The sequence below is a fragment of the Branchiostoma belcheri genome, unplaced genomic scaffold (genome assembly GCF_001625305.1).
Source record: "Branchiostoma belcheri isolate BF01 breed outbred unplaced genomic scaffold, Haploidv18h27 scaffold32, whole genome shotgun sequence".
Lineage (NCBI taxonomy): Eukaryota > Metazoa > Chordata > Leptocardii > Amphioxiformes > Branchiostomatidae > Branchiostoma > Branchiostoma belcheri.
In genome coordinates this window covers 2,539,327-2,566,895 of record NW_017803932.1, presented here as the reverse complement: position 1 = coordinate 2,566,895, position 27,569 = coordinate 2,539,327, and the positions used below count along the sequence as shown (strand labels likewise).

Here is a 27,569-nt window from a genome sequence, read left to right as displayed (position 1 = left end):
CAAATTGTACAAGCTGAAAAGACGTTCTAAATAGAAAATGCTAAACTGTTCACTGTTCAGAAAGCCACTGTGGGAAGAACGCCCCTCTTGAGTATGAGAAGACCTTCCTATCTTCCGACCTACTGCTGACTTATACTGCGATCCTAAATGGTCTGAGTGCTTTTTTTCAGTGGCCTTCAGTTGAATTTGACTGTTTTTACGGTTGTGTTTAGCTTTATTCTTAATCCTGTTGCTATAGTGTTCATTTAGAGTACTTGTATCTAAGTGCATGCACCCATGTGGCTTGTGTATATGGTAGCTAGTTTCACACATGGTGTTCTGATAACCCCCATACATAGCCTCCATATTATTTAGCACAAAGTGAATGCACAAATTAATTTTGAAAGATAGTTACTAATGGAAAATAGAAATAAAATGTAATAAATTGTGTAAAATCAGTTTAAATTTGCTTTTTAGGTATCCTTGTATCCCCCATGTGGAGCCCCAACGAATATTTCTAATTATTTTTAGCATTTTTCAACAATTGTCCATTGATCCCATGCAGCTGCACAAAAAATGTCCATGATTTACCCCGTAAAGAGACGTTGTTAGCTAATTTATTATGGTCCAAAACCCGGAAAACCCCCATAAAGACCCTTCGTTCACGGCCCGCGTTATGCGTGGCCCAATTAAACGACACTTGTTCTTGAATCAGCAGATGTTCCTCTTTCCAGCAACGGTAAAACCGTTCATCAAATTTGCCGCGTCACGGAGAAAAGGCTACTTAAAAATGACTAAAATTTAGAAAGATGAAAATTCTGTTTTCATTGGTTCTGGTAACCCCCTGGTATACCCTTTTAACTTCAATGTTGCATCTTCAATTTTTGTTTTGTAAAAAGTAGAAGACCCATGCTATGTGACAAAAAGAAACCCCCATGTTCATATCTTTATCAGAATTACCGTGGTGTCCATTGTAATTTCAGTAATTTTCAGCCATAAATTGTTAGATTTTTGAGGGTCTCAGAGGGGGGTCCCAGAACTCCATAACGAAAAATACCTGGAGGGTTTTAACTATATGGCTGTTAATAGTTTCTCATACCTATCTCACATACAAAGTATGAGCCGATTTGGCCGACCCCCCATCTTCCGGCCTCTGCCTGGTTCTGCCTGGTTTTTCTCGTGCAATGACTCTTAATTAATCCATACCACCGTACTAATTGTGAAATTACAGACCTTTCAGATGTTGTCTGGCATCCTTCTTCAGTGCTTGAAAAAGGACCCAACAGTACAGGTTTCTAAATATACAGTTTCCCAATGACTTCTGCCATTATGGTCTGTAAATTCACAATTTTGTCTAGTGGTATAGATTGATTAAAAAATGCTATTCATTTCTAAACATATCTCTAATCTTCATAAACATATGTAAAAACATGTGTATAAAATAACTTGCTTGAGGCATGACAATTTTAAGTCAGCACACAGAGCAACAAACAAGGTTAGGTCTCAAAGTGTCAACTGTCTAAGAATGAAATTGACAGAAATGAATAAGTAACACAAAACAATCTAAAAAAACTACTGTAACAGTTCATTTTTTAGTAACTGAGTAACATATACTGAAAGAAACTTTAGTCAATAAAATAAAACATCTAAAACTTTTCAAACAAGACTACTCTCTCAAGTCCACAACTCTATGTGTCCAGTAGCTTGAGAAATAGATAATCAAAATGTTAAAGTAACAGATCTGTGTATGAGGGTCTAAAATGATGCAAAGCCAAATTTGGCTTCAGCCAATTATAACATTAAAACACCTCCAAACTCACTCATTCAAACTCTCAATCCTTCAATCTAGCGTTACATAACCAATGCTTAGAAATATATCATTCATCATCCGGAGTGGCAGTACTATACATACTTTTTTAATACATGTACATGTTACATGATAGTAAAAATTTAGAACACAAATACTGTACATGTAAGTATTAATTTCACCTTACCTGGAATGACACAAACGTGTACATACATGTGTATACACATGTCATGTACATGTAGCTGTAGGATAGCCAGTATTGAAACTTACATCAGACATTACAATTGTGTACATGTTGAACTTCCTTTCTCTGTCTACAACACCAAACTGGACAAAGTGCTTTTTGTTGAGCTACATGTACATTGTGAATCTCAATAAAACTCTGATATGTTCTGTCTTCAGGTTGACTTGTGTTTTGTTAAGTCATTGTTCTTGATTCTTCAGGGAGTTACTTACTGACATTGCTTAATTCGATGAATCAGTCGGGCAATCTGTAGCTTTCCTGTATGGTGCTTTGGGTTTGCAATACAGAATACTTACTAATATTTAAAATCAGCAATACAATGAAAGAATTGTATCATATCAAGTTCATATATAATCTACATGTGCATGTGCATAGAGACGATGATGTTAATCTTCTGGACTATTTCTGGAGTTGTATTAGACTAAGTCTTACACCAACACAACACAACACAACATTCTTTGGATTGTCATGATTGATATGACACAGTAAAAAGAAACAAGATTTTAGATAAATTGACAAAAAAATATAGTCACCACTTAATAGACCTTGCTGTAAACAATATGCAACATACCAGTATATTGTAAATCCAGAGGTGGAAGAAAATGTAACGTGTATACTGTAGTACTCAAATGTCACTTTGAACATTGAACCACAGTGTCTCACTTTTGTTACTTGTCATACACCTGAATAGAGGAACAGCAATACTCTTGCTAATTTAACGTCATACATTTGTATTTATAAGACCCAGCAGTATTCTATTATAGTTCATCTTTTCATACACCAAGCATCTAGTATATATGACCAAGGGATATTAATGCTCTGTTCTTGTTCAGCTGTCATACAGCTGTATATCAGAAGACAGCAATCACCTTTTATATAGCTGTCACACACTATGTCCTGTACAAAGGACAGCGACATCCCATTGTTGTTACCAGCTGCACATAGATGCAACTTCAAGCTACACTAGAGTCCCCCACACGTCCATATCCAGGGTTGTTGAAGTTTTGAGTGGAGCTACTGCGACTGGGGACCACCAGGCCGACATTGTCATAGCCACTTGTGCTGCTGTCTCCTAACGTCTCACCCTCACCAAACGGTGACTCAAACACTGTCGGGCCCGTCTTGGAACCGAAGGTCAACGGTGTGTAACCTTCATCATCCTACAGGAACAGTACAGATATGTTATGGATAAAGTCACTTGTGCACATGTACAAGAGATAGGAGAGGTAGATGATTGAGATAAGAACTTTGTTGGTTAAAGACACATAGTCTATTTGTATATGCGTTGCAGTATTTTGACATACCAGTAGGCCAGAATGTACCTCAATCAACCTGAATGGTTAATATTCACAAGGGGGTATAAAATGTACTTGAGCCCTAGGCCCTAAGACTTATGATGCACCAAGTACACTCTAGTCCCTCCTAGCCTGGACACTGATCATTGCTGAGGTACATCCTATAGCCTCAGGTGAGACCGTTGTAATAACTTGTATGTAGAATTATTGAATACGAATTTTTGTATTGATCGAATACACATTGCTGAGTGTATGCTGCTCATCTTGAGATGATAGGTTGGACAAGATCTTATCATGTGTGAGACATTAAAGAGTAAACATTACATTATACATGTAAGTGAGACAAGGTCAAGGTCAAAGTAAATCCTTGATGATAAGTAGACATTAGCATTGCCAAAGATAGCAAGGTATTCAAAAGAAAAACAGAATAAAAGATTACTAGGAGCAAAAAATCAACAGTTGTCAAATTGCAGATTCAACTGAAACATACATGTTACATACATGTGTGTATGCCACAATGTGATTATGTTCTAATTTTTCATGTTCTCTATACCTATACCTTTATGTGATAAAATATTATGTTACACAGTCAGGTTTGTGTGTGGTACCATGTTACAAGTGTGGTTATTCAAACCTAATGGGTAATGAACCAAGTTATCACATTCCTCAGAGTTGTAACTGTAAGGAGGCTGTGTTATATTTTTCAAACCTACCAATGAATTGTGGAAGTCCTGCATGAGAGATTGCAAGACCTGAGTGGATAGAACATACCAAACCACAATTTTCAGCTGAAAACTAAACGAGTCTCATATAACTTGAGTTTTTGAAGATTGATGAAAATAGCATGCATCAGTTACATTATCTTCATACATGATTTCATCACACATAATCGCATGGAAAAAACACAGTGTCACATAATGTAAAGCAAGATGACCTCACATTATCACCTGTGCACATTTTCTAACAACTGGCATTAGAGTAATGTGGTTACATTACAGAAGATGTCAGGCACAACAACAATGTTGACATACACGTATGAGTACAAGGACAAACATGTATATCGGGCAAACATTGCAGATGATTGACAGGTATGAGAAGTTGTGAATGACTGACAGGTGTGAACTAGTGGAAAAGCCTCTCACACATCACACTTGTAGGATCTGTTATATGTAGGCCCAACAATTTACAGGGTGCAAAATTATATATTCCGTCCTGCGCCGTCCTATGCGTGGTGCTTGTCAATCGCCCAGGACACTTTTTTGTTTAACACATATCAACTGCGGCTCGACCCATTGTGTGCAACAGCTGCGGCCCGCTGCCAAATGGCTGCAGCGCAATGTGTCACATACAAAAATGTATGGTGAACCCTATCGCTTCAGTTGAACGTTTGAGTACAAGATCCCTGATCCTTTTTGAAATTTTAGTAAATTGGGGAATTATTTAATACATGTATCTACAGACAACAAAATTGTGTTTCATATACAAAAACAATGATTGTTGGAAAAGCATATTATGCATTGATGTGTTTTGTGTATACACATTTTGTAATTTATCTAAATAAAAACAATATTTTTTACTTGTTCTATGTCTCTACAATGTAATAAATTGTATTTACAAAGCACTCCTTTATGCCTGCTGTGAAAACTGACTCACCTGTGTGATGGCAGTGCCACCTGCTGAGCTTAAAGTGCACTGAAGTTCATTCTCTTCCCCATACATTGGGTTGTTGAAGGATCCCAGCTCCTCGCTTCTGTCACCTCTTGCAGACAGGGCTTGCTTGTGCTTGTTAAGACAAGACCTGTAAAGACATATTGAAATAAGCTCCCTGAATTATAAACTTAAGGTTGTTGCCATTTGAACATAACAATGCCAACTCTCATAATTCCACCTAAGACCCCCACAATGAAAAAATCTATCTGTAGTATCTGTAAAAAAACACAAGCCTTTGTGAAGTAATCATGGTGTTTGCGGTGTGAGCTGAATGTTTGGTACCTTCTTTCACACCTACATGCCAAACTTAAGACAAATCCATCAAAAGCATCTTGATTCATAGGAGCCAAGGCAGACACAGATAAAAGTTGTTCAAAGTATGAATTTCAGAGAAGACTATCATGATAGCTTTCCCTAATAGATTGTATAAATGAGGCATATGAATTCAGTTGACTTTAGTTAGCATTCTGTGGCTGAGCAGATATTGATAGACTATGGAAACACAGCCTGCTTTTGTGTTGTACACAAATGGCTGAAATGTAAAAAAAATTCTTGCACCTACATGTACATATGTTCAAAATAAGTTGCACATGTCAATCTGAATGAAGGTTTTTAGATTCAGAATATTTATTGTTTGGGTACCAAAATTCTACAATACTCACCTTCAATGACATTGAATGGGGTCTAAACTCAATACTAGTAGCCACTAAAACCATTTCATAGACTAGACCACATTTAGTACATGTACATTCAAGTCACATCACAAGCAGGTAATTTTACCTGAGGTAGTAGAGGATGACCATCCCCACAATGACCAGCACAATCAGCACGGATACAGCCACAGCGATGGACACGGTCTGGTTCTTCTCTCCTGTACGCAAATTGGTCAAGATCTGGGTTACATTCAGCAGGCCTGGATTCCAAACATCCATGTCTCTTACTCACTGGAAAATGTCTTGTGGTGAAGCTAAGCAGCAGAGTTTGTGTCTTCAGCAAACAAATGCTTATAGTATGAAACTACTTTCTACATCAGTTAGAGCAATGCACAACAGCACCATGGAAGAGCATCAGACTGAATGCTGAGAAATATCTCTGGAGAAGATCACATTTGTTTAACATCATCCTTACTGAATATATGCATCAACACAGCCATCCAACCACATCATTTTAATGAATGAATCACTGAATCCCTGGCAACCTAATAAAGTCAGTGTGCTGATCAAAAGGCCCATTCTGATCATCTCAGTCTTGCCCTTTTGTCATTGACGGTTACCAAGGGAACGTTATTAGTTCATGGAGCCAACCCATCCCATAGGGGGCCCCTAATCAGCCTTGTTATGAAGACCATGGTTCACCACAGACAAGACCAATTATCATTTCTGCTTCATTCCTACCATGATACCGGTTGAATCAACCTATCTTCAAGTCAACGGGCCTCTTAATAACAAAAAATTCAAGTTTGATATTTTCAACCATAGGTTCTCTCATCTGCCCATGCTGTGGCAGCCACTTTCCTGCCTTCATCAGGGCAGTCTGACAGCTGCTGCAGATTGCCATGGTAAGAATGATTTCCGTCTCCTTCTGTCCTGGTTCATGACTGATGTGTTTTTTCTGCCCCTAATTGCTCCTCTGTGTGTGCAACAATAATTGTCCAGTCCACAACCTCGGCCCCTCCCGGTGGCAGCAGCTGTCAGTTAGCCCTGATTAAGGCTACAAACCAGTTGATTGGCAGGTAACAGAACCATGCTAATCAACAGTGAAAAAAGAATTAACTTAATCTATACTGCATATACAACAGCTCTTGGATTTCTCATTTTTTCCTAGTATGGCCTGGGAGATTTTTTTATCAAATACATGAAATGTAACTCAATTTACAATACTCAGAGTCAATTTACTTTGAAAAAATATATTCCAAGTTTGCTTCATGGAAAGGGGGAATAAATGAAGAGTAGTAAACTTTTGTACATGTACATGGCTATGAATGATAGTGCAAGGTTTTCTGTGCAGTGAAATCAAGCCTTACCTTTCCCAGTGGAGGGACTGTTGTTTCCAATGATGTTGGAACTCTGACACCTGGTACCAATCCAGTCAGAGGTACATCTACAGACAAAAGATGTGCAATCTCATCATCACATTCAGTCATAAAACCAACACGATAAGTTTCAACATTTACTGTAGTATATCTTTATACAATCATGTTTAGAGCCTACAATGCATATTGACAATCAGGGGCTATAGAAGCTTCTGTCATCACTACTGTGTGCATAGATCAAATCTTGCCTCCAGACTTACTTGCAGTAATACGAAATGTGGTCTGACTCTAACTTCAACATGAAGCAGCGCCCGCCGTTCAGACAGTAGCCCTTGTGACTGGCACCGCAGGGCAGTTCCCGGGACGGCCCCTTTGTGGTAACTGGTCGCATGCTTGTGGTGGACTCAAGAGGAACAGGAGGGGAAACAGTGGTTGTTGTGGCTTTAGTGGATGGCTGACCAATGGTTGTTGGGGTGGGAGGACTGTCTGCTTTGGCTGGAGTGTTGGGGGTAGGTGTAGGTGGGATAGTCGGGAGAACTGCAGCTGATGTTTGAGGTACTGGTGGTGTTTGTGGGACAGATGTGGAAGTTGTGCTGATTGACGGTGAACTTGAGCCCTGGTGGTAGGTTGGAGTTATTCTGCTCATGTTTACGGGACTTGGTGATGTCGAAATCTTGGACTCTGAGTCAGCAGCTGAAAAGGATAGGGAGAAAGAAAAGTTGTTAGTGTGATGAAATACGCATGATCAAGTTATTGATAAGAATTATTACCTCTGTTATTAACAGTGTTAACACAGCGATTATCTCACACAAGACAGGACTGGACCTCCCAAATTAATGGCACTGTCCATAGTACTGAAGTATGAGCTGCTTCATCCATTGGAAATGACCTGATCATGTGAGGGTTTCCAGCGAGAACATCTTTGGTTGTTGTTTAAAGGAATACAGTCTTTGCTTATAGATAAAACTAACAGCCTGAGAGTAGCAATGAATATAAGGTGAAGTGCAGCCAACATTTATCTAAACAACATGAAGGCAGAGCTAACCTTGAGTAGAGCTAAATGTTGAACAAATGTGAAAAAATATTTTGTCTCCTGTCAGTGATAGGGAATGGTCCTGTACTTTTTCTCTGCCTGTTTAACCTACCCCCTGCTGCCTAACCCCATAGTCAATACAAATTTGGTGCAAAATGGCTACCTTAGCAGGCTGGAGATTAACGCCAGGCATGTATTTATACATATAGAATATGCTGCTCAAATCGTACCCTGAGTAGTGGCATTGACAGTGTTTGACTCCACCACTGCAATGGACAGGTCTGGAGTCACAATGGCTGCCATCAGAGAGAACATGTAGACAGTACCAGGGGTAAGGTCTGGCACAGTCAGGGTTGTTGTGTTCCCATTCACCTTCTCCTCATGTGTTTGGCCTGTAGCTCAAAACATGACATCTTCTTAACCAGAAGGTTTGCCATTGGATGCAAATATATCTGCCAACCTTACAAATCTATCCATGTAAAGTATGATACCCAGCCACCGTTACTTGTGCAATATTATCAGCAAAGCAGGTGGCATTTGAAAACAGATACATCCTCACCTCCTGAGGGATGGTACAGTACAGTGTATGCCACGACAGCCACGTGAAACATGTCAGGACGGGTCCAAGTCAAGTGCACCTCAGTTGGCCCCAACGTGATGGCTTCCAGCATGAAGCTGATGTTCTGAATGCGTTCTGAGGTGGTGGAACACAGTGACAAGTAGTCATCAATCATACCTGCACATTCTTTCATATCCTCTGTGACTTTTTACTCAAGCATGAGACAACACTGAAAAATGTTGCAGTGCTGAGAAAGTCAGTTAGGTGTCACTTCTTACCATATCCAGTTGTGGCCTGCACAATGTCAGAAGGTACACCAGTCCCATTGGAATTTTGAGCGGCCACCTGGAAATGGTAGGTGGTGTCTTCCTGCAAGTGGTGAACTACAGCTGTGTTGTCGGCTGCAGCTGCAGAGACTTCCAGCTACACATAAAAAACACAACAAGTATGATGTTTTTAAAAAAACACAGGCGACGATTTTGTGTTTAACTGTTCCGTTCTTTATAAATCGTTTTTTTTTTCAAATACGTACACATATAATTCAGAAAGAATCCAGAATTTCTGTACAGTACGAGGAAAGCCGTCAGGGGTCCAAAATCAGTTAGACCCAGGTAAATTTATGTTGTGTTTCTAGCCCTTGAAAAATTAGAATCGCTAGATAGGGATTCACCTTTTTTATCTGTCTTTTGTTTTTTTCATAGATCTTTATAATTAGTGATCCAACTAATACAGTTAATATAACAATGAAATGTATAAGTACACTGGTATCTTTAACACCACCCTAATTTCGCCCCTAGAGATATAATAGTGAAACGCCGTCTTGGGATTACCGTAAATTCCCGATAGTACGCACCCCTTGTGCTTCTGTGCATGTAGCATGTATGTCTTAAAAACAGTAGCCTAGGCGATCGGTGCGAAAATTGCTCAAATGGTGATAAAAGCATGAAACTTGGCACAAATGTTCTACACGACACTAGAAACAATTTCAGGGGTGGAGCCATCGCGAACTGTCCTTTGCCTAGCAACTGTTGCTAGGCAACATGCTTTTCCAAGAAAACAATGTATTAGGAAGCTAGTACCTGCTAATTGTGCCTGAAAACCAATTATAATGTGCAAAAAAATGAGGTGTTTTACTGTATCTGACATCACTTTTTATATCAAAATAAATTTTGAGCCGTTGTAAAGCACAATGCGCTTCGAAAAGCTGATACTTTTTGGAATTTTTAGTAGAAAAGTGTAGAAATTAAATGTTATAATCATGCATATTTTCTCGTTACCTATGGGGCATTGAAAGGTATATTTGATTGATAGAGCTGAACATTCTCTGAATGGTAAACTTTAAATTTCAAAAATCCATCAGTTCTATCAGGAGATATAAGTGTTTGAAGAATAACACAATCCAAGACTTAAATCAGTAGATTGGTTGCTATGGCCGTTGCTAGGGACGGCTTGGGCTGTGGTCTGCACAGGAATAGATGCTAAAATTTTATTTTTCTGCCAGCTTTGCGTTGTTTGTGTGTACAGAAATGCAGGTAAGAGATGCCTGGTGTCTGCATATAAAAATGACGCAATATTTCTCTATTACAAGAGGATTTTCACAAAAACGCTGAAGCGCTGTTAAGGTTGTTGGTACGAACGCGTTTGCAGTACTCACAACACGTTGTACTTGTAGTCCATGGGCCAGAGGAGATATCGGTACCACCTGAGGTGGCAACTTCTCATCATGGTTTTTGAAAAGAAGGGTGTCTGTGGAATACTTTTTGATATGATAGCCGTTGCACATTGGTAGCTTTGACCTTGCTATCTCACCTTGAACTTTGACCTCATATGAACCGCTTCCTTTTGCACTTATGATGCAAAGGGGAGTGGTAAATAATCAAATATGGATATTTTTCTATGTAACTTCATGGATTGATAAAACAGGAACTAAGGATTACAAAAATGTTAATTTTGTTTCGATATGTCACTTCTACAAGAAGTTATGAGGTTTCGAAATTCAAATTTTTTGTAAAAATTGGTAAAAAAATAGAATGTTTACTTTTCAAAACCTGTCAAATATTCAGATTACATATTTGAGCCTGCTGCATGCATTCATCGGACTTTTTGTATCATTTCCTACATTTCAAGATTGAAATCATAAAAATCCGTCAATTCTATCCGGAAATATGAGTGTCTAAAAGTTCTACTCCCAAAGGCCTTCTGTGGGGAAAACCGTTGCTAGGGCCGTCGCTAAGGAGGCACTTGGTTGCTTTCCCAGCAAAATGGAGTGCACACCATATGGAAAACTTGAAGAAAACTTCTATTGGAGGAAAATTTGTAATTTAGAGGGCCTTGGAAATCTGTATTATGTTTCTATGGTAACCGTTGCTAGGGAAAATATACCTCCCTAGCAACGCAGGAGATAGTACTTTTAAATGGTTTCATAAATGGCAATGGAGGGAGACTTATGGGGAAATGTCTATTTCCTGACCATTTTGAGTGAAGTATCTTTAGTGTATGCATAGAGGAATCTCATTTTGTCTCCAGTTTTGTGGCATTTGGAGCTATTTTTGACTAAAAATGTAGATTTTGGCTCCTGTTACACAACAGTTGAAGAAATTTTGCTGAGATTCGGTACAAACATGTAATTTAATAACTGCCACGGCAGCCAAGCATTGGATTACTTAGTTGTTCTGAATACAAAATGGTATTTTTTTGTTATTTCTGCCCAGAAATGTACATTTCTGGCTCATGCGTGATAATGTCGGTTGCAACAATGCTGAAATTTACCATCAGCAGGTGACATATTCAATCTTACACATACGATGTAGAATACTCCATTGCTGTCGAAAGTCAAATTCATGAATTTGAAAATACTTTCACTACTAAGTTGATTAATTTACTCCAAAAGTCTGATAGAACTTACATAAATCACAGTGCTTAGTAAAAATTAAAATAGATGTACGAGGCGGGGGGGGGTCCTAACATCACACACTCTTACACGTGCTCAAACTCTCAACGCTTCAGTGCTAGTTGACGTATGAGAGTGGTCAATTTTTGATGATGAAGTTTGAAAACATCTAATGACATGTTAAGAAAATACATGTTTGTACTTAGATAAGATTAGATTACATTAGATTAGATTAGATAAGAATAAATGATTAGTACTGAATATGAGTCCTTCACGACCAAACACTGTGAATGTGCACTTCAGAATCTGTAATTTGCTCTCTTGGCAATGAATGCAAACAGAAATGATAATTGATTTGTATTATACTGAACTAACACTCAGAGACCCAATTTTCTTTACTGTTTTGTATGAAGTTATGTTCTTTTGTTTGATTCTTTGTGGTAGTATCAGAAGGGTACATATTCGGTTTGGGCTTGGTGGTGAAAAGGTGGTCTGTGTGTAGGTCAGCGTCAAAACTCGAAAAGTTGTGGATGGATCTTTTTGATATTTGGTATGTGGGTAGCTGTTGTAGAATGACGATCAACTTCAAAAATGGTTTATTGGTTTAGTGCAGTAGGCTTTTTATGCATATTTGTTGATTGTATGTTTGAAAAAATCTGAATCTCCAAAATACTAAAATTTTGGCCTCAACAGTTGAAGAAAGTCCCATCTCTTCAGAGTTGTTACAGTTTTTCCAGCTATCAATGCAGTGGTTTGATTAAAAGTTTGAAATGCATTGTTTGAATTACAAACCAGCCGAGCATGTTGACTTCATGGCTCCTATCATAGCATTTGTGTGTATTACAGGATGCCTATGTATGTTCCTACGTTGCTGTAGAGAACATTGGATGGTTTGACATTTAGTGGATGGATGGTGGCAGCCAAAATGAAGGTTTAGTTCGATAACAGGCTTCCTAGCGGCTATGCAAGAATACTAGTTGTTGGTAAAATTCTGACAAAATGGCGATGGTAAGTAAACAAGCACCAAATTGAATATACATGAAAATAACAGCTATATGCAATGACTATGTTTATTCACCTTTTTAAATAGCAAATCCTTGGGCAACAAACACAACGTATGCATAATAAGGCCACACCAATTTAATTTGTTGGTTCTCGGATTCGCCTCTTCGTTTTTTTCTGATTTGCAAAAAAAAAATTGATTCTGATCCTGAATCAACTGAAAAATGCTCATATTTTGCCCCCAACAGTTAGGAAAGTCCTTTTCTTCCTAGTTGTTACAGTTTTCCCATCTATCATTGCAGTGGTTTGATTAAAAGTTCAAAATTCAATGTTTAAATTTTAACCCAGCCTTTTGTGTTGACTTCATTGCTCATTTTGTAGCATTTAAGCCTATAATGGGATGCCTAGACCTGTTTTTATTTTATTTTTTTTCGCCCTGTCGCTTCATATTTTTTCTGAAAAAATCCGAGAACCAACAAATTAAATTGGTGTGGCCTAAGATTGGTAAAAAAATCCATGTGAAGTTAGGGTACCCCCATTATATTTTTGTAGTAGTTGTGATTGATTTGCAAAAAAAAAGAATTCTTAATCTTTTTCAGTTTCCCCATCATACCTATAATGTATTTTGAGCATCATACTGCAGTGATAATATGCTGAAATAAAAACAGAATAAGCGTTATAACCAATGATGTGATATGGTGCTTTCTGATTGGTCAACATCACTTGGCTATATGACAATATGTTGACAATACCATATCATATTGTTCTTTCTAATCATCATCATCCCTAGACGTATGCTCATAGACAACTCCTCCTCGAATGGAGGCCTTTGTGGACGAACCTGCCTGGGGCTAAAGAATCATGCCCAGAGCTGTTGCAGTGCAGGTGTAGGACCCGGTGTGAAGACTGTAAATGTGCACAAGCACAACTGAAATGTACCATGTACTGCACTTGCAAGGGGGATTGTAACAATGCATAAAGGAATATAATATCATGTTAATAATATAACGTAAAATATGTCGATTTACTAATCTTAGGACGTCATTTTAACTCGACTTGTAGCATTAATTGAATTTGTATATCTATGTATTAGCCAAGCTATCCCATACAGAAAATTGGGTTATTTGGCCGTCATATAGTTATACAGAAGCCAATAATATACATTTTTGCTTATTATTTACCCAGAATAAGCTAAATCATAAAATTTTTCAGGCATGAATCTAAAACATAAAATTCTTTAACAATTATTGCGCATAAAACCAAGCTATCCTCATGCCAAATTTCATGTCGTTGGACCTTAATATAGTGGCACAAAAGCCAAAATGTACAGACCACAACCCAAAAATTAAGCCGTCCCTAGCAACGGCCATAGCAACCAATCTACTGTGGATGTGTTATTCTTCAAACACTTATATCTCCTGATAGAACTGATGGATTTTTGAAATTTAAAGTTTACCATTCAGAGAATGTTCAGCTCTATCAACCAAATATGCTTTTCAAGGCCCCATAGGTAACGAGAAAATATGCAGCCTATGAAATCTAATCCATACACTTTTCGACTTATAATTCCCCCAAAAACCAGCCTTTTAATGGTGAGTTTTGTTTTAGAATGGCTTAAGATTGACTTAAACATACAAAGTGATGTCAGATACAGCAATACACCTCATTTTTGCACAATATATTTGGTTTTTAGGCACACATAGAAGGTAATAATACTGTTTTGTTGGAAAAACAAGTTGCCTAGCAACCGTTGCTAAGTAACACACTTTTTGCAATGGCTCCACCCCTGAAAATGTTAATTAGGTACTCATGCTTCAGCATGCCAAGTCTCATGCTTTTATCACAAACTGAGCAATTCTACCCATATTTTGCACCGATCGCCTAGACTACAGTTAGTTCTAGAAAATATCCCAAAAAACAGTTACTCAAGCAACTGGATATGATTTTGAAAACGTCAGACGTTTCAGCTAGTATCCACTAGCTTTCGTCAGTGACTGAGAGACCAGAGGGGAAAGCAGGTTTATATACACAACCTGTTGATTGATATGACAAATAAAGTGAAGACTAAATTTTTAGGAAGTACGAAAAAGGAACAAAAGTCAGACAAGTCAAGACAAGATGATGCAAATTAGTCTGAAAGCTCCTGTTATACAGGACAGGAGCTTAAGTGTTGTCTGTCCTCGGGGCTGGGAGTGCCAAATCCCAAGTGCCGGAAAGATCGACCTTACCGCTTAAAGTAAGGTACAAAGAACATTGCCGACCTAGTGCCAACGGCTACTCCTCAGTTATTTTCCACCACCTACAACACAACCNTTTTTGGATCGTAATATCCTCAAACGTGGGCGGGCTGAGCACTCATCACTGTATACGTAGAGAAATTAGTCGGGAAGTTTGCCATTGTCTGGCTACCAGGCTACTAGTATTTTGGCCGACAATCGCCCGTTTGTTTGTATTTCATGACAGTTCCTTCACCCAGTCGCTATTTCCTTGTGTACGAGACTAGTATGTACTTTGTGTTCTGTATATGTATATGTAGTAAACTTTCCTCCATTTCTGCTCGAAATTCTTTGTATCTTTCAAGCAGACTTTTTCGAGATTTCTACAATTTTTTCTATGTTATTCTGGTGTTCTTGGATCTCGCTGTGTTGTCGTCCCCCGGGTATTTCCTTATTGTGGATCTGAATGGGTCATCACTATATGTGTGACGCTATTTACGTACAGTTTCCGACAAAGATTCAGACCTATAATGCCAAAGAAGAACAGTTCTACTAACCTTGGAAAAACTGAGCCTCAGAGTAGAGAACTAGAATAAATTTTCGCCTTCGATGAGGCGCGCCTGTTATAACTCGCAGTGGTTTGGGGAAATTTTGGTGAGTTCGCTTTTACGATAAGAATTACAAATTATTGTTTACGGATTCGATGCCCGCGCAGAATATCGATCATAGTCAGCGTAACTTGAACGTTTTATTTGTGTGATGTTCGCAAAGTACTTGGTTGTGTCTTCAAAGTTCCGGTGTCAGAATTTGGGTGTTGTTATATCGATACATCATTGTTGATCACTGAGTTAGAGAAAGTTTAAAGTTGCTTGTTGGCTGGTTACAACACGTGTGGAGAGAAGCTGGAATTTTAGTTTACGCATTGAAAATGTGTGCCACATGGTTACCGCATTCTCCCACGGCAGAGCTATCCCGCGGCAAATACGCCTTGGGATTACTGGTAAGGAAGCACCCCTGGCGTGGGAGGATGGGTTACCGCCACATGACGTCAAGTTCCATCGGGATCAAGTTTGTCGGCCCTACTTGATATTCTCCCCTTTCCGACAAAACCTTTCTGTTCAGATTAGTGGCTTATGGATATTTTGCAGGCCCAACCATACTCTGCTGAAATGCCAGATCTTTCCAGCTGGCCTTTCTAATCATTGTCGTCCTGTAACTGACCCGGTAAAATACCCCTGCATGAAATACCTCTGGGCGGGCGGGCAGTGCTGATAGCACCACCGTGAGATACCGGAAGCATGCGATGGTCTGGCTGCCAGGCTATGTTAAAGTAATTTAGCATTCTTGGAGTTTATATTCGTCTGTTAGTATAATACCTGATGAATTTATTTTTGGAAATTTGTACTGTGAAGATTCTAACACCCGTTTTCCTGACTTCATTCATCTTGTTCTATGTGTGGTTTGTTCCGTCCATTTTGCTTACAGAATTTGGTCAGTATATCATTACAGATCCGACTGGTCTTTATCAGGTATCGGCGATCAGTGTTTTAGCAAGGAGGTATTTAACGTCCTTGGTTTTAGTGAATTTTTTTTAATAGCTGCTCGTTTTTAGCGGCTGGTTTTTTGGTTTATGTAAAGTTTGAGCCACCTGACGCCATGTTCCGCCGGGGTTTTCCGGCCTTACCCCAATTCTCTCCGTCAAGGCTCTTCTGTCCAGTAACCCCGGGCGTTGGATTTTCTTGTCTTTCCAGGAAACCTCAGACATGCAGCGAGGGATACCCTACTGTTCTACACTGGACACCGGTGCCGGCATATATGCCCTGTCTGCGCTAAACTGCCCGCACCTGCCAACGACGCAGGGTTCCGAACAGTGGAGACCATCTCAGTGCACGGAGAAGGTTTCAGTACGTTGTATACTCTTCTCTAGGTCAACGTCATTTTTTTTACTATTCACACAATTACAACTTGATATTGATCCGCGTATTCTTTGCATTACATGTTGCTGACATCCCACCATAATATTGTCCAAGTTTCACATCCGTGGTCACGCTGAACGCTGTCGAACTATGCTGAATAACACAACCCTGGAATGCAACAAACTTCGCTAATAACCTGTTCTACGCTGTTTCTTTCAGCTCTACATGGCGACAAACACAACGGTTACTCAAGAATACAATTAAGAAGTGGAACAAAATACCAGGTGAGTGCCTGACCATCCTTATTTCATGCAGTATTGTACATATAATAATCACGATGGTTAGGCAATGTTCGCATATCTATAGTACTTCTTTCATGAAAAGCTGTGTGTTTTGAAACACGGTACCATGTTTACTATGATGTCATTGCTGGGAAAACAATGTAGCCTGGGTGCCAGGCCCCTGTGCCACCATAGTCAATAAAGTCAGGGAAATCTCACGCCTGGAACACAGAATTTGCAGCCGCGCGGGGTCTAATTTATACGTCTAGATAAACTGAAGAAGGAAGCCAGCTCCGAAACTGTGGCGTGTTGGGCAGTATAGAGGCCCGATCGAGAGTCTCAGAAAAAAGCACTTGCATTTTCAGGCTATTGCCAGAAAATGTGTTATAGATGTGTCTGCTTCATTGCATTCTGTAAAATTAATCGACTCACATGCTTTGCATATTTACATTTATGACCCCAAATCTTGTTAATTTAATTTAAGTTAATCAAAGCTGGCCAAAGTTGGCATAGATTCATTTATGCTCTTTTCTCTCTTTATACCCACAGGTAAACTTCGCCATGTCCACCCTGAGATGCAGACTACAACAGGAATTCACTGGCTAGCATGAAACCTAGTCGTGGAAGGCTTGGGGTGTGCATTCATGTTTTGCAGCCAAGAAAATTGAAAAACAAGCATGGAATGCAACAGCATCATGGAAGCAAAGAAAATAAAAACTAAAAAAGCAAGACTGACACAAACATACATGATAGAAAACACACAAGTGAATAAAATTTCTTACACAAAACATCAATGTTACACTACATGTGTCACACAGTAAAGTTATAAAAAAACGACCAGCATCATATAGTTGAAACTAAAAACATATTTGAAGTATTATAAGCTTGAATATGCTGCTCCTGAGCAAGAAATTTGTTCTCTCTTGATAGAAGAAAACATATTTGAAATATCAATAAAGACAATCATTAACATTCTGTGTGCAAAAAGCCACAGTATGCCTGAAAAGGTGCCATTTTCATGCATGGTAACATAGGCCTTTCCTGCTTTTTCCGATGACCACAAGGCCGGAGGCTACCTCAAAACCAATTCCCTAGGGAATGCATTCGTGCAATTTTTGAAATTCTTTCAAAGCGATCGCAGTACTTACACAAATGCCTCCGCCCCTGAGGCGTCGCCAAAAATGTCTTGTTACCCACATATGTTGTTTGTGGCACAGCTTATTTACAAACTCAGGTGGGGTAGCGTGCCACCTACCGGTAGTTTTGGGACAAAAATTGCTAGTGACATTTCTACCATGGGGTGCAGCAGGGAATCAGCACCAGAAGCTAAACAAAGGGTTTCAGTTTCAGTTAAAAGCCTTGAAGAATTGGAATGATATCTACCATCCCAGTGTGAGCCTGCAGTTCTGCTGTGTTCCAGTAGGTGATGATGTAGATGGTGACAGTGCCAGGTCTCTGTTCCGGCGGGTCCCAAGACAACAGCACAGACAAGGGAGTGAACTGCACTGCTTGCACATTCCTGGGTCTACCAGGCAATCCAATACCATCCACATCTCCTGGAAATATCATGAAGTTCTTGAAATATTTGGAGCAGTTTTGATTTCTTGATGTACTCATGATATTTGGCATAAGGGGAAATTTGATTCTGTCTCGTTTGCAGTCATTGTTACATGTTACAATGTTCAACCTTATGTGTAATTAGAATAAGACTATTAAATTTTCAAACTGAAAATGTACATTTTAGGTCTGAGCAATGTATAAAATACATGTATTGTAGTGTATTAATGACTTGAACTTACCTGCAGTGGTTTGTACCACTGGTTCAGAAGGCAGACTGGTGCCATTTGGACTCCTGGCTGCTACCTGGAACTGGTACGTGGCATTCGGAACCAAGCTGCCCAGGACAACAGACATTCCATTTGTTGCAAGATGTGTGGTCTGTGGAAACAAATGGACACCAACTTCAGATTCTACTTAATATAGTTTTCTCTTTTATGGAATACAAGTGCTGTAATGTTAATTTTATGTCCTTTGTAACAAACAGTGAGCAAAACCATAAATTCCGGTTATGGATTTGGAAGAATTGTTTTGGGCGGGTTGTGTGTATAATTGTCAACATGTAGGTTGACAGCATGTGGGTGGTTGGAAGATTGACAGGTGGTCAAAAGGTCAGGCACAGGAAATGGGGTCCCAGAATCTGGCATACATGAAGGAATTCAGGAAGTCAAAGATTGCATAGGAACCCCCTCATCAATCCTGCACAGTTTCTGTCCTTGTCCTGGTTAATTGATATGTGATACAATCTCCTCAGTTGTTCTGATAAATTCACTTCAAGTCTGAAATCCTGATATCTTGTTACAGTACAGGTATAACACCATGTCCAAACAACAGTCTGTAAATATGCTGACCTGCTGGAAGGTATTGGTCCCGTATGCCAGGTAACGCACCACATACTCCGTGACGTCAGCCGCGTGCAACACAGGAGGCAGCCACGTCAGCCTGATGGACGTTGAGGACACTGTCTCTGCTGTCAGGTTTCTGGGAGAACTGGGAGCTACATGTACATGTAGAGGGTGATATCATTGAAGAGAGATATATCTTAAGGCCATTACGGCCTAGCAAAAGTGTACTCCATACTAACCTATACTTTATCTGCACCATACATCTTGTTACTTGTATACAGCTACTCAGTTCTTCAAGGACCTAATTCAATGTTATGGTTAAGCAAAAGGGACTGATCATTATAAATTAATTACCTGAAATGGAGGTAGTGTTTTCTGTGTGTTTGCTCTAATGTGTCCATACAGTTGAGTAACAGCATGTGAGTGGGGGAATCACTAGTCATGCAGTATAATATGAACACTCGAATTTCTTTTTTAGATTAGTTGTGAGCCTTACACAAATGTGAGAGGTGACTCTGTTACTTACCTGATGTTTCCATAGGCCCAGCTGTAGTAGATATCATTGGTGGTAAAGTGGATATATGCACATCATCTGTAAGTCAACATCATTCATGAAATTAGACAAACATTTTAATCAATGAGTTACAGAGTTACAGTTTATGTACTAGAAGATTTTTAGAAGTCAATTTTCAAAATATACCCAGTTGCTTGAATAACTGCATGTTATCTCAGTAGGTTCAACTTTCTTTGTCAAAACATGGCCAAAACAATGACTTTTTGATTGCTATGATTCTACTGTAAGGACCTTAAAATGCTGTTATATAGTAATTATAGATCAATAGAAACCACACCAGTAGGGGGCATTTGTATGCATGTAGTGAGGTCCTGAATATGTGGGACACAGGGGAGGTGTGAGCTGTCCATGTTCAGCGTGTCCCCAGAACAGAAGCCCAGGCACACGTCTGGCACACTCCTCTCTCTACAGCACGGGGTACGGTCCTCACCACCTGCACAGGGGAACACACAGTACTCAATGGATGACTAGACACATTAACAAACTGCAACAACCTGTTGAAAGAAAAATAAAGATCGTACACAACAAAATTCATCAAGTCTTGAAGCACTTCAAGTATATTATTTTGAGAGTTTCCTATAGGTTACATAATTTTATAGCAGTAAGGGCAATTGGAAACTGAGGGCATTCTTAGAATAGTTGTTTTTGCCCTGTAACGATCAGCTGTCTTATTACAGATATGGCTGGTGGTTGGTTCGATTACTTGCTAAACCTGCTTGAGAAATATAGAGCTTCAAAATTATACAACGGCCCATGATGAATGTAGTTTATGTCTTAATATTACAGTAACTGTCATCTGCTTTTCAAGCATACAATTATTACATTGTGATACACAACATCTTACTACATGTATAGATGTCAGACGTACCAATAAGGCAGTGAGTGACGGAAGTGAGGTGACTGTGGCATGTCACGAAGTCAAACAAGGTGATTGCTTCTGTCCTGGAGCAGAGGTGCTGGCAGTTGGCAGGCACCCCCCTCCCACTGCAGCAGCCTAAGTTATCACAGAGGTACAGATAATTGGTAATAACCGAACAGTCTACAATACTCCTGACTTTGTCCCACAAATCCAATACAATCCCCACTGGCACAGGCTACCGGCACAGGCTACCGGTAGTCATGGTTGATAAGATTTAACCCAGTATAAGATGTGTGTTTAACAATTTTTTTCTTTGTTTTATAATGTGTTTGTCGGATGAATATTTCATACCTATAAATTTGATTCTCTAGTAATGTGATTCATCAATACATGAATGTTTGATACTTCCTTAGATAAGTTAGCTATGAGCCCTTTACTATCTGAGATACTATATTATAACCAATCACATGTACCTATAATCTGTTAATCAGTCATTACAGATTCTGAAGTTGAATGACAAATCATGAGATCTGTCTTATGACTTTCACATGGTGGAGCACAATGACTTTCATATGATATAGGAGGTGCCGTTCCATGTGGCATATGTAGGGATTCAAGAATTGAACTTATTTCAAATGCATTTGGATATTTGAGTAAGTATAATTATGGATTTTGATATACATGTACGACCATTTACGAGGGTCTGCATGCCCTTTTTCGTTAACCGTTATGGGCTATTTTAATTTACCGTTAATCATTGCCGGCCCGCTCTAATTTAACGTTAAGCGTTATCAGTATATTCCTCGTGAAGCGTTATTGGTCGTTTTAATTCAACGTAAAACGTTATTTGTCATCCTAAATTCAGCGTTAAGCGTTAATGAATAATTCTTCGTTACGCCTAATTTTGCCTTTCAAAGTGCAGGAAAATGCGTCATTGAAGGTTCAAAATACAAAATTTCCCGGGGGAGAATGCCCCCGGACCCCCTACATTGCTCGCGCCTTTGGCGCTCGACTCGCGCTTCTGCGCTCGGTCCCTTCGGCTCTAGCCAGAACCAGCTTTCCTGTCAATTTCCGGAAGTTTGCGGAGAGTTACAGAATTTTTTTTCAAGAATCCGTCAACCTTGACAGGCAAATTAACAAACATCTTGAGTAAAATATGAAAACGTCAGAAGGACCGACAAACACTCTCAACACCATGATTTGCCTCTCAAAATGTGGGAATTGCGTTTTTGAAGGCTTAAAAATCCTAAATTTCCCCCGGACCCCCCTAGATTACGACGCTCCCCTCTCAAAATCCACTGGGCAGACTGAAAAAATGCAAGCTGGCCGACGTCGACTCGGACTCCCCTTTATTTGTGGACGCACTCGGGGACCAGGGCAGGTGGGAAACACAGGGAACACATACCTTTAATGCGTGCTTCATTACATGTAAGATATACGTAATTTTGTCAGTGATCACCTTTTCTCACAAAGCGAGATACCAAATCCAGTGCAGCTCGAACGAAAAAAAGTCTGTCAATTTACCGTTAAGCGTTGCCGACCGTCCTGAATTTACCGTTAAGCGTTATCGGCCCTGCTGAATTCACCGTTAACCGTTGCCAGGACCCCCCCATGCAGACCCTCATTTACTGACCATGACAAAATTTCAAGAAGAGCGCCCAGCTTGCCCACCCAGGTTTTGGTGATGATGATGAGTGTTGGCTTCTACCCAATGGTCAAGTACAAATTAAACAAACAAGATCTCCAAAAACAATAAAAACATTGGTAGTACACTCGGCTGGATACTACTGTGTATATCATCTTCAGTTTAAACAAAAGATGCAACTTAAAAATGAACAACAAGTCCAAGGACATAACGTTACATTTATTATCATAATAAAGTAGGACTGGGTGTTACACACTGAACCACTTCAAACTTGGGCAACCTGAAATGTTGATTGGAAACTTGACTTAAAAACTACATGTATTTTGAGCCCTGCCTACCTGTCAGCATGTCACCTGTTGTAGAGGATTGTGCAACCATCACTGTCCATACTGCAAAGAAAATTACATAAATGATTGTATATGTTATGGACACATCAATACCTATAATTTAGTATAAATTCATTACAGTCACCTGGATTATGGAGAAGGGAGGCATTAGCAGTGTTTAAAAATGAAATGTTTACAGTGGGCACACATAGACAACATGCAGAAAATTTGAGTGTATACTTACTCTGGTAGTTCACATTGTGATGAATGTGATTTCAAAGATTTTACAGCATACTGTCAAATTGTGTCAATTGTTTTTTGTGTATATTTTATAGCAGAAGGGACAGAAAGGCACCATATTTGCAGTGTAATGAATTGAAGGTGGAGAGGTCACCACAAAAACCACAGAAATAAAAACATTGCAAACATTTCAAGATTTACAGTATTTTATCAATAAATCTCCATGAACTGAAAAATTTGCAGTACATTCAAATGGCACTAGATAATTGACGACACAGGATTCCAAATACATGTACAAGTACCCGGATTTTCCTCAAATATCTCCAAAGGTAAAATAGTCTACTGAGCAGACCCTTCCAGCATGTAATTGCCTACGGTGTAGGCTAACAGATCTACTGACAGATAAATTAATATTGGCTTCTCATGTTATGTGGGCAGAATGCTTAAAGATAGTGCCCCAACCTCCCAGTGACAAAAAATTGCTGTGACAGTAATATTTATCATATAAGTACACAATATATACATGATATAATTCTAACATGGCTCCCTGTTCCCCCTGAACGGTTACACTGCTGCAGTCTAATTATGTTAATCATATAAATACCAAGAGAACGGTGACAACAATAACGTTTGAAATGTGACAGACAGACAACAGGAAGAATGCTGACTTTAAGCATTTGGCAAATTGATATCAAGTACATGACCATGTTCTTATTTCAATTATTCTATTAAGCCTAATCCACTCAAAAAGCATTAAGCAAAATTCTAGACTCTATTTTACGTTACACCCAACTTCAAATTTTAACCCAAACTATTTCCTTTTGTACTGTTGTGTATCTCCTGTTATGCCCCCCTCCTCGGAGTGGTCCCCAACAATGCATACGAGCGGGGCAGTGGAACTGCAAGCTATTAATTTACCACATCCAAATAAAAGCTGACCTGTGAGGAGCCACAGCGTAGGCCGGCGGTGCAGACGGCCGTGTGGAGGTGCCATGGTCCATCCCAAGTGGTACACGTACGGTTGGAGCTCACCTGCTAGGCAGCTGATCTGAAATGCAACATGGCAGACAATGTTTAGCATTACCCACACAGCCTTCACATCAATTATTCACATTTTAGAGGCAACACGGACGCGACATCAACTGTGAATTATCCGACACAGGGAAATCAGCAAATCTCAAAGGAGTCATGACATCAATCACAACAGAGGAGGCGAGCGTAAAATTAAAAATTTTCCTGCTTTATGACAAAACCCAGCCAACAGAGTCAAGGAAATCATGGTCGACAATATTACAACTGTACAAAACATCATGCAACCATACACGCTGTAAATCCTGTTACCCTTCTCCCAGTCCAGATATGGTGCTGATAACAATTAAATCTGATATGTTTAATCAAGACTATTAAGTTAGACAAGAAAGGACATGCATAGGTCTGACAGCTTTGAACAATCCTTTCAGATTGGTACAATGTGTGATGAAAAGCTAAGCCTATGTTTTTTTATTCCGATTGTCTCTGTGTCTTTCAACAGCATTAATCAAGCTTGTGGATGGATCCGTACATATTTGGTATGTGGGTAGGTGTTGGCAAAATGAAGGACAAGTTTGACTATGATCCTCCAGGTGGCTTTCAATGGTACTGCAGCAGAACTTCTAATTACCCTTTTTTTTTTTATCTCATGTTCTGGACAAGATTATCATGGTCATGACCTTTAAATGGTAGTTACATGTAGTTTTTGGTCCAAGTGGTATAGGTTTGGGCCCCCTAGCAGCTTTTTTGAACTGCAGGGGCCATACTGTATCTGTTAGAAACGTTGGAAGTGTAATAAGTCTAGAAAACATTACTGTTTTGTTATGGTTATCAAGTGTGTAGATTGCTTGTGTAAAGATTCATATATTAATATATTAATGCACCTTAAATTCTAATTTGTATGATTAATTAGAAAAGCTTATAAATGAGCTGCATTCTATGATAGGACTTTCAAGCAGTAAGAGAGGAACATAAAATAGATAGATATCAGTTATGTAAATGAATACCTCATAATCATAATCACTGCATAATCAATATGGAAATAGTAGAGTCTTGCATATTGCAATGGTATCAAAGATGGCAATGTCATGCTTCAATTATTTGGAAGTATTAAGTAAAGGCAAACATTACCTGACATGAATCATGCAAATCAGGGTCTAATTTAAATAATTAGCTTAGCATTATGCTAATGACGTCTGACTTGGTTGTTGGGGAGATAAGGTACCATTTAGCTGGAAACATCAAACCTGGAGGGCTCAGGCTGCTGCAGAAACAACCGACTGGAGGCAAGCCTTTCTTTTTGATGACGCCTTCCCCCATCCACAACCAAGGTAAATTTGTTGTTCTGACGAACCATGGAGCTATAATCTCAAAATAACGAACATATCTTAACTACATTCTCGGCAAAAGTTAGGTAACGATATCTCCTTCACCGAAATATTACACCTCGGTGTCCCCGGTGCTATTAGTGTTAAAAGGATTTCCCCCCATTGTTTCCTCTTAGGCCACACCAAGTAAATTTTATGGATGACGTCCGCGCGCGCATTGATTTTGGCCTGTTCCTAGAAAAAAAAACAAGAAATTCCGCTTCGTGTAACTATGACCAAAGAGTCACGACAGTGCCACAAATCGTCAGATTGACGTGAAACCCGTAACGCTGAAGACCATCCTGCCAATAACAGAAAACAGGACAGGACGACAACTGCTGTTCCACCTGATTTATTGCTGTTTTGATGATGAATAAAAGACTTCTTGCTTGTTACACTGTGTCACCTTATTCAATTTGTGTCCCAACATTTGTCGTCTCTTAGTATATTTGTAATCTAGGCATCTTGTTTTTTATGGCCCTTCTTGTTTTTTCTTCGCCCTCTCGCATTAGATTTAGGGTCTCCAAAGGACGTCATCCATAAAATTTACTTGGTGTGGCCTTAGCCTTTATTTGCCTCCTTCTGCAGTTCGTACCCGGGGAATTCCCCTAGAGCCTGACGACTCAACACGCGCTGAAGATGTCTAGATTACGACTGAAACCTAATTATGCCCTTGACAGATCGTGAAGTGCCGAGCAGACTTGAAGAATACACTCAGACACATTACAACGGGGACAGGAATTCAAGGCTGTTCTTCTACGATTAGAACTTTCAAGAAACTATCTGACTTGGTAACGTGGTTCCCAAAGGTAGTGGGAGGCCAGACAAGAGCGAACATGCCTTTTACTGACAAGCAGCTTGACAGCTAGCTATTAAACTGACAAGAAAACAAGTTTAAAACCTTTTTTTCTGGAACACGAAGGGCCCTAGATTACAGCATGGAGGTCCCCGCCTACTTCCTGTAATGCAAGGTGTTCCCAGCAGCAACAATGACGGTGAGATCAGGTGACAAACTTCACCGAAGCGTGCTCTATTGTCACGTGGGGGTCGAGCGCTCGCGACTGTACCACATGGCAAACAGAATGGGGGGTGGCGGTCGATTTCATTTGTCACCGTTGGTTTGCTTTGGCAAGGAGGTTCTTTTGGCGCAGTCCAGCAGAAATCTTTATATATCATATCTCCAAGCAGATCTAAATTATTTCTTCGGGGCAATTAAGGGGAGGCTAATGGCCGTCTTAAACTAGCCCATGATTCCCCTATCTGCTTGGAGATTTAATAGCAGAAATCGCCATGTGACAATCATATTTCTGTGATGTGACTGCAACATTTTGTTGCTGTTTTGGCGCGGAATGCCCAAGCAAGGAAAATTGGTTTCCTCGATTTAAATTTTTTTCTGATATTGCAGTTGAGGTATTTTGAGTCAGTGAAATAAACACGTCCTTCAGTTTTGTTTTCATTCATTTTGCTATTAAAAGGCGGTTATTTTGGGTGTCGGTACATTCTCACCTTGTGCCGTTGTAATTGCCTCGTACAAATTTCATGAAACTTTTGTTCAAATTCGAACACTCCATGAAATTTACACACAAGTTACAAAAAGGTAAATATTACACATTTTTCGAGGGAGAGAAGATAATAGCAAAAAGAAAAGAAAAAACCTAAAGTACGTATGACCGCGATCCGTTCGTTAAAATAAGTTCAGTAGAGCATCGATCATTAAACTTATATATACATGTATATGGTATGATCGTATAAAATAATTTGGTTTAACATTTTATCTTGACGAATAGTAAAGAAGTAAGCTTGATTTTTTGTATACAAAACTTCAGCACGTTTCTCGGCCGCGACAATGACGTCTCTAAAATGCCTTACACCATTTCGGCCTGTAATATTATATCAAGGAGGTTTAAAATCGCTTCTTGATTATATGTACGCGCACGCAAGGCAAGCCTCGAGGCTAGACTGATCATGATTGGCCAATACGCGGTCCTGTCAGCGCGAGATTGTGTAAAGCAATGTAACACCGGCTAGGCGCACTTAGGCTAATTCCTGGGTCGGGATCCACTTCAATCTCCTCCAGGCTCTTATCTTTGAACTAATTCTTATGCGTCCTGACTTGTCTCAGTGCGTGACTAGTATCTGCATCGGTATAGCCGGTATAACCGC

The 27,569-nt window shown here is 39.5% G+C and overlaps 1 protein-coding gene and 1 long non-coding RNA gene across 6 annotated transcripts; one reads left to right on the top strand and one right to left on the bottom strand.

Moving 5' to 3' along the window:
- Nucleotides 1-1,176: 1,176 nt before the first annotated feature.
- LOC109474970 (mucin-5AC-like) lies at nt 1,177-26,458 on the bottom strand. Of its 5 annotated transcripts, none has more exons than XM_019775469.1 (18): nt 26,308-26,458; nt 23,950-24,058; nt 22,783-22,833; nt 20,809-20,934; nt 20,218-20,373; nt 19,893-19,958; nt 19,373-19,518; nt 18,764-18,902; nt 18,348-18,520; nt 8,938-9,082; nt 8,660-8,794; nt 8,331-8,492; nt 7,328-7,760; nt 7,059-7,135; nt 5,816-5,906; nt 4,979-5,123; nt 4,039-4,077; nt 1,177-3,190 (listed from the first exon to the last, which is right to left on the bottom strand). In XM_019775469.1, the coding sequence occupies exons 2-18, from the start codon at nt 24,002-24,004 to the stop codon at nt 2,984-2,986; spliced, it is 2,346 nt and encodes a 781-aa protein (XP_019631028.1). In that variant the 5' UTR covers nt 24,005-24,058; nt 26,308-26,458; the 3' UTR covers nt 1,177-2,983. The 5 variants fall into 5 exon arrangements, with proteins under 5 accessions (XP_019631028.1, XP_019631027.1, XP_019631029.1 ...); XM_019775468.1 differs by having other exon boundaries at nt 23,950-24,060; nt 26,311-26,458; XM_019775470.1 differs by lacking the exon at nt 26,308-26,458 and adding an exon at nt 25,287-25,361.
- Nucleotides 16,324-17,705, top strand: LOC109474976. The gene is made up of 3 exons (XR_002140509.1): nt 16,324-16,671; nt 16,903-16,967; nt 17,514-17,705. It is a non-coding gene; the product is annotated as an uncharacterized LOC109474976 (long non-coding RNA).
- Nucleotides 26,459-27,569: the final 1,111 nt, after the last annotated feature.